Below are 8,154 nucleotides of genomic sequence, written 5' to 3' on the forward strand. Positions count from 1 at the left end.
CTTGGTGAAAAGAATCACTATCAGCAGCATCAAAATGGCAATATGCCAAGAATTACCATGACCACACCCAATTTTCTTCATTTAAATACCAACCCACCCAAATAGGTTCATGGTCATTAGCTATTGTAACAGCAAAGTATGGGATTGCTTCTCTCTGAAAATGGCAATGACACTTGCATTTGGGTAACTGCCACATTGTCCAAAATAGAGCCCAAAAAACTATATACATTTGTCAGCCTATACATTGCTTAATATTGCATGTAAAGAAAGCATCTTGTTTGCTAATATCATTTATCATCAAAAACCCAGTTAGCTTCATTTTCAACTGCTAACTATGACATATGGTTTGTTTAATTTGAGTAGCCTACTTTGTTAAATCGTATAGGCCTTGCGACTTATGAGGTGCCAGGTCCACGTTAAAAGCATTTAAAAAATGCCTTCATTTATGCCAATATTTCTGACATAAAGTGTTAGACCAAAACCATGCTATGGGACAGCACACTGTTATTATATTTTATACATATATAGCATGTAGCCTATAAAGGATTAACAATTCATATTTCTCCTGTGTGCTTAGACCTGTCTTAATTAGTTTTGTAGCCCAAACGTGTCTGCATTCATATTAACATTCTATATATGCATCTCTATTAAGTTAAAAGTTAAAGTTAATTTTGACATATATTTTATTTATTTATTTGCAGGATGGCTACAGACAAAATGGCAATAGAAAACAATGGTGTGGGCGGGTGCTGTCAAAATTTCTGCGGGAGCTGGTGGGAGTGGAAAACAGAAACTTTGTGGGAGCAGGCAACATTGGTCAGACATGTTGTGGTTGGGGGTGGGAATGGGATTATGAATGCATTCTAGTCCAAGGAGCCAAATCTAATGCTTGTAAAAAGTACTAATCAGTACTTCAACTTCCACCTCAGCAAGTACTACAAAGAGGATCAACACAGAAATACAAGTCAGGCGGCTGGGTGGGCAATTATGGGGTGGGTATTTGAAACAATAAACCATCCAAACAACCTGCATGAAACAGCATAGATCCTCCCCCATCAGATTACAGCAAGCTTCTGCATAAAAAGTATGATTGCCTGACATTTTCTGTGATTGACTGTCTGGAATCAAAACAACAATCCTGTTCACAAAATTACAGCATGAGTGGATACAAAATTCAGAGTGTCACTAATAGCTGATTTATTTTTATGAATAAAATGATGCCTGATGGTCATTTTCAAATGATGCAACTCATGTGAACCTAATCATTCTCAAATCCATTTTCACACCCTCAAAGTTTGCAGGAGAAAGCTGTGCTTTAATGAAAGCATGTCCCTGTTGCCTGAGTATGAATTTTGTGAAGTGGGTACTGGTGTGTCAGGGCCAGTTACCATGGAAACCTCACACTTGGCCTCACGCTGGGGCCTTGGCGTGGGACGCATGGCTATGTGTCCTTTCCAAACTGATTGTTTCCATCCCTTCTGTCACCTCAATTGAGGAGTGACTGCAGAGGGAAAAAAGGTCAGCTGGATGTGAAGCCCCCATTATCAGCAATCTTCCCCCAGCTTTCACAAGCACCTTGTTTCTAAACTGCAACCTAGCCAAGCATGAAGAGAAAATAATTTTTGTCGATCTCCCTGGTAGCCTGGGTGCACAGAAAGCTATTGTAGGCCAGCAAAATGCACACAATGGGCCTGGAGCCCCTGATAAAGATCTGCATAGGTAATGCCAGGGCAGCAATAAATGCTATTTTTCCTTTTTGCGCTCTCAATCCAGCTCCCCTGCTATGACCACTGTTTGTCCCTTGGCTTAGAAAGTGATGGATAGCAGTTTTGTTGCATATAATTGCAAGGGCTCTGGAATTGTGGGAATTGATTAATTTTTTTCTATGAATAATACATTACCAGGACATTTCTTCAGTGTTTATCAGCCTAAGCGGCCACATGCTTTGTTTGCTCTCTTCAACTTTCTAACTCCTCATTTCTGGCTTTTCAATAGGTCCCAGGCTGAAAGGCTTACAGTCTTCGTGTAGTGCATGCAATGGGGTAACTTTGCTGTGAAAGATTATGAAGGTGGAGGGAGGGTAGGGGGGCAATGGCCAGGTCATGTACAAGTGCTAACATCTCTGAAAATGTAACTCTCAAATGATGAAACCTAGCTGCGTATGACTAAAGAACCCATACTCATTCAGCTCATACTTTCAATCCATTCTTGATGCTATTATTGTAATTATATACACGCAATGGGTATACAAAATCCAGTGTAGAAAAAAATGAGCAGTGCGCTCGCTCTCTCACTCATCCTGCACAAAGACTGTAACCAAATAAAATGCTGGTGAAAACCAGTCTTTCGCTACCTCCCTGTGTCAATCACTTCTGCCCGCCCAGGGGTGTGCCAAGGTGTGTGACAATTTGATGCTGAAACCTGGGACAGAAGAGGCTTCAAGGATGGAACCGTCTCTGCTGGTTCAGTTGGTGACCCAGCTCACACAGATGCAGGGGTCCCAGCATCAAGCCCTCTGCAGCCTGCAGGACAATCAACACCAGGCCATGCAGGCTATTGCGGCATCGCAGGCTATGGATCGAGCCATACTAAAGGAGCTGCTGAGGGAAAGAACAGCGGGCCCCACCCTCATCCCTCCCCTGGCCCACATCAGGCTACAGGAGATGGGGCCAGAAGACGATCCGGAGGCATTCTTCAAACTGTTGGAGCGGATGGCCAGAGAGTGCACCTGGCCGGTGGAGGAATGGGCAGTGCGCCTCCTACCATTGCGATCAGGGGAGGCGCACCCTGGCCGAATATGCCACCGTCTGAGCAAGCACCGTGGAACAGGTGTGGCTGAAGCCGGAGGGCCACCGAAAGAGACTGAGGGAAATTTTGTTTGCGGCAGTCGGTCAGCCCTTTGCCTACGCCCAGCAGCTCCTGGACTTGAGCCGCACCCCAGAGGAAATGGTGGAGCAGGTGAAGCTGGAGCAGTTTTGGGGATCCCAAAAGGGACCAGTGACTGGCCCTGGTGCCACCAGCCAACCTCCCTCCAAGCCCCACAAGCCTTCCTCTCACTCCTCTTTTCCCTCCTCTGCCCCATCACCTGCACCATCCCTGTCTCTTTTCCCAGTTTCCCATTTTAACCCCACCCCAACCCTAGGGCCCCGTTCCCTGCCCGTCCCACCAGACTCTTAACCCCCATCGTTAATTTGGGAGGCATCCGCTGTGTGCCAAGCAGCCTTCCCCTGCTCCAGTAGAGAAGTATCTCCTAACAGTTGTTGGAATACATGTCAGCCAAGTCTTGCACTGGGACAATCTACAACCCTGTCTATCCCCTAATCTAGTGACCCCCCTCCCCACATCCTGTGATGTGTTCTCATTCATGGCAATGGCCATTTGGATGGACATTTGGACAGAAAATGTATATTTGAGTATGAAATGTATGTATGTAATATTGTAATGTTTTCAACAGAAATTGTGTAATGTTTTAAAATACAAGTGGCTAGAATTGATGTGTACAGATGTATAATTGTTGTAAATTAGGTCATGCTTTTTGGATCTTCTTTTGTGTGGATGTGTGAGGTAAGGGTTGCCTCACCACCAGTTCAAAATGGAGGAATGATGGGTTCAGGATTGTTCTGTATGCATAGTTAAGCATGCATGTAATGTTTTGACTTTGGTGAGTTTATGCATTGTCCTGACTTTGATTCCACTGAGGGAAGCTGGGTCCTGACAGAAGCTATTATGAGGCTGAGAAATAAGGAAAAAAACAGTAATATGTAGTTCAAACAATAGGCTTATCTAAACAAATTGTTTTATCAAGGGTGATCTTTATGAAGACCATTGAACTTAACCAGTGCCCCTGGACCCTGTTTCATCCCAAAAGCTCACGGAGGCTTAAAACGTTACATTACATACGTTATTTCAGTGTTAATTAAAATGTTGTTTATGAAGTATAACGAAAACAAAATGTCGAGCTTATTGTATACTTGCACTTGTGGACAAGCTCTTTTACAGTTCTTTGTGAAGTCTGCCACTGTTTTCAGCTGCCATTAAGTAAGTAAGATCCATACAGTTAATCGCAAATGATTATGGGATATAATGATGACGAAAACTATCATTTTGGTGGTACAATTGCAGGGCGAAGCAGACACCCCAACGCTCTCAACGGCATAGGGGCCGTTTTTTATTCTTCTTTACAACAGTGTGTAGGCTAGTTAAATCCCTGTACCTTATGTCCAGGCTTGCTGGTTGATCACGGTTAAAATTATAATTCTTGTTTTCATCCCTCTTCCCTATGGCTTCTGCCTGACAGGCTTGGTTGGTATGAAATCTCTGTGTACATACATCTACTGATGCCTCTGGACACATCTTCAGTGATGTTCATGGAATCATCGGGTGTTTCGGGTCTTCCAACATCATACACCCTCCTCCAGGTGACCCAACCGGGGCTGATCAGACCCCGGCTTGTGTCCAGATGGCTAGCTACCATGACTCCATGGCTCTCCTCTTTTGAGCCACAGCCATCTTGAGGCTCTCTCTGCCGCATCGGTGGTACTGCGGATGGCTCTCCTCTTCCTCTCTCCCACGATGCCTAAGCTAATGAAGGCTCTGGCTAAAGAACGGGCTGCGAAACCCCTGCATCCGACCTCCACCGGAAGACACCTTGCTCTCCACCCAGCCTGCTGACAATCACTGACCAGTCCCGCGTACTTGGAGAGTTTCCTCTCAAAGGCTTCTTCCAAGCGATCTTCCCATGGGACCGTCAGCTCCAACATCACCGCTTGCTTGGTGGACTCAGACACGAGGACAATGTCTGGCCGCAGGGTGGTAGCAGCAATGTGACTGGGGAACTTCAGCTGTCGTTCGAGGTCCACCAGCAGCTGCCAGTCTCTTGCAGAGGTCAGGATGCCAGCAGATGTTCTTCTGGCAGTGGTTGCCTGCTCCCCAGCTCTGACAAAGGCGATGGTTCTCTTGGAGGGTCGGAACTGCTTTGCCCACAGAAGTCCAGCGCTGATGGCTTCAGCAATGGTCTTAAGGACTTGGTCATGCCTCCAACGGTACCTTCCATCTCCAAGTGCCCTGGTACAGCAGCTGAGGATGTGTTCTAGGGTTCCTCGCTTGGAACACAAGGGGCACGCTGATGTCTCTGCTAAGCCCCATGTGTGCAGGTTTGACGGGCTTGGAAGCACGTCGTAGACTGCCTGGATGAGGAATTTGATGCGTTGAGGCTCGGCTCTCCAGAGCTCAGTCCAGGTCACTTTCCTCTCCATCGCATTCTCCCATCTTGTCCAAGCTCCCTGTTGTTTCATCCCCACTGCCCTGCAGGATCTTGTCTCCTCCTCTGCTGCTCTCACCTCCTCCTGGACAAGGCACCGCCTCTCCTTTCCCCTGGTGTTCAATTGAGGAGTTGGGAAGGACCCTAGCCCAGCTCGGCCCCGTGTGACCACTCCCACAAGGTTCCTGTGACGTAGCCTGGCCTCTGCCTCTTGGACAGCATCCTCTGCTCTCCACTTCCTGCCAGTCCTCACTTGGATCCCAGCGTTGGCCACCTTTGGGTCACTCGAGTCCCTATACTGCACCACTTCTCTAGCTCTCGTCACCTTGAATTCCTCCTCCAAGGATCTAAAGGGCAGCTGTAGCTTGTTGTTACGCCCATAGAGAGCGATGCTGCTCAGGCTCTTTGGTAACCCAAGCCATCTTCGGAGGTGTTTGCTGACCTTCCTCTCCAGGGTCTCAACCGCTGAGATTGGGAAGGCATAGACAAGGAGGGGCCACAGGATCCTGGGGAGAATGCCATGCTGGTAGACCCAGGCTTTAAACTTCCCCGGAAGGCCTGACTTGTCCACGGTTTTCAGCCAGCCATCCAACTCAGTGCAGGTGGACTGAATCGATGATGTGTCTCTCAGAGAGCTGTCAAAAATCTTGCCCAAGCTCTTGACTGGCTTCTCTGTGATGGTAGGGATGGCTTTGCCTGAGATGTTAAACTGGACCTTGTCCTCCACCCTCCCTTTCTTTAGCACCATAGATCTTGATTTGGCTGGTTTAAAATGCATCCGGGCCCACTCCACCAGCTTCACGAGACCCTTCAGAATCCACCGGCAGCCTGGGACTGATTCTGTCGTGACTGTGAGGTCATCCATGAATGCCCTGATGGGTGGCTGCCGTTGACCGGATTTTGATCGGGGCCCTCTGCACTCTGGCTCAGCAGACTTGATGAGCATGTTCATGGCAAGGGAGAACAGCGTCACAGAGATAGTGCACCCTGTGATAATGCCAACCTCCACCTTATGCCAAGATGATGATGTTGCTCCTGAAGAAACCCTCATCCTGAAGTTGTTGTAGTAGTCAGCGATGAGGTCTCTACACCTGCTGGGGACATGATGTTTCATCAGAGTGAACTGGACCAGCTTGTGAGGAATGGAGCCGAATGCATTCGCCAGGTCGAGCCATAACACTGACAGATTGCCTTTGTTCTCTCTGGCCTCCCGGATTAGCTGTGTCACCACACCGGTGTGTTCCATACAGCCTGGCATTCCTGCAATGCCACCCTTCTGGACTGATGTATCGATGTAGGTGTTCTTTACCAGGTAGGTGCTCAGCCGTCTGGAAATGGCACTGAAGAAGACCTTCGCCTCGACACACAGCAGGGAGATGATGCGGAACTGGTCTAGCTGGGTGGAGTTTTCCTCCTTCGGGATCCACACCCCTTCAGCCACTCGCCATTGTTCTGGGATCTTCCCCCTTCTCCAGAACACTCGCATGAGTTTCCACAGATGCTGTAGGAGTTTGGGGCAGTTCTTGTACACTTTGTATGAAGTGCCACTTGGTCCTGGAGCAGAGCTAGCCCTCGCTTTGCGTACAACCTCTCTGACTTCCTTTAGCTGCAGTTCCGACTTGTCGAACTGCACTTCGGGTTCAGGGGGGTCTATAAGGATGTCGCACTCTCCCAACTCCTGCTCTCTCTCAGGATCGCTGTACGTCCGAGTGAGATATTGGTCTATGTCTTCCTGCGAGGAGGCAAGTTTCCCACTGCGCTTCTGCCCCAGAAGGTCCTTCATAAACTTGAAGGGGTTGGCGATAAAGGCGGCACGTTTACGTGCCCTCTCACGACGCCGCCTCCGATGCCACTCTGCTCGGCGGAGAATCGTGATCTTTTTCCTTAGGATGCTCATTAGCTGGGCCAGGCCAATGCGCTCCTCTTCTCCTGCCACCTTGTGCTGGGACTTAAGCGTTTTCACCTCCTGCCTGATGTTATGGATTTTAACAGCTCTTTGGTTCTTTGTGTAGGGTGTTCCGGAGCTTTTCTTCTCCTCTTCACCGAACCGTTCAGCTGCGATGCTGACAACGATTGTTGTCATCACTTGCAGCTTTCCGTCGGCCTCTCCCTTTGCCGTCGCCTCCAGAATTTGGTCGACATCGTCATCAAACTGCTTCCACAGTGAAGTCATGCTCGCTGCAGGCCATTTGATCCGCCTCCTGACAGACTTGATGCTTGAGGGATTAGTCTGCAACACTTGGAGGTTCTGGGCACTGTGGGGTGACTCCGGGCCTGGCCCCTCCTGCGTCTCACCAGGTTGAACACCTGTGCGTTGTGTTGCTTCTGCTCCCATCGGACATTTCATCTAAATATGCTGCTGTTAAGAACTTTGTTACAGACAGGGTTGTACACTCAAAATACCATGGTCACGCTATATTTTCCTGATATAATATAACACAGTGTCTATTTTACCATAATGATTTCACTTTTATGCCACTACAGGTCTCTAACAATTTGATATGGGGCCAATCAGGCATTTCTCAATCTCGAGGATCGATTTACCACAGCCCCTATCCTGATCAACCCAGACCCTACCAGACAATTCGGGGTAGGGGCTGTCCTATCACAACACTCCAGCAAGGACAATAAGAACCATCCCTGCGTTTCCATCACTATGACATCGGCAACCAGGAACTTCTGGCAGTCAAACTGGTGGAGGAGTGGAGGCACTGGCTGGAGGGAGCTCAAGTCTCCTTTTTGGTGTGGACCGACCATAAGAACTTGGAGTATCTGCAAACCGCCAAGAGGATCAACTCTCGCCAAGCCCGGTGGGCATTATTCTTCTCACGTTTCAATTTCACACTTGCCTACCGTTCCGGATCCAAGAACGTCAAGCCTGACGCACTATCCAG

The 8,154-nt window shown here is 48.3% G+C and overlaps 1 protein-coding gene across 1 annotated transcript; it reads right to left on the reverse strand.

Moving 5' to 3' along the window:
- Positions 1-4,463: 4,463 nt before the first annotated feature.
- LOC133125737 (uncharacterized) lies at positions 4,464-7,454 on the reverse strand. Its single transcript, XM_061237296.1, has one exon. It carries the CDS (start codon positions 7,431-7,433, stop codon positions 4,464-4,466), a length of 2,970 nt encoding a protein of 989 aa, XP_061093280.1. The 5' UTR covers positions 7,434-7,454.
- Positions 7,455-8,154: the final 700 nt, after the last annotated feature.

This window comes from Conger conger, chromosome 4 (assembly GCF_963514075.1).
Source record: "Conger conger chromosome 4, fConCon1.1, whole genome shotgun sequence".
Taxonomy (NCBI): Eukaryota; Metazoa; Chordata; class Actinopteri; order Anguilliformes; family Congridae; genus Conger; species Conger conger.

Bases quoted from the DNA above. Each gene is read 5' to 3' on its own strand.
- LOC133125737 (XM_061237296.1), bottom strand. From the start codon at position 7,433: ATGACTTCACTGTGGAAGCAGTTTGATGACGATGTCGACCAAATTCTG.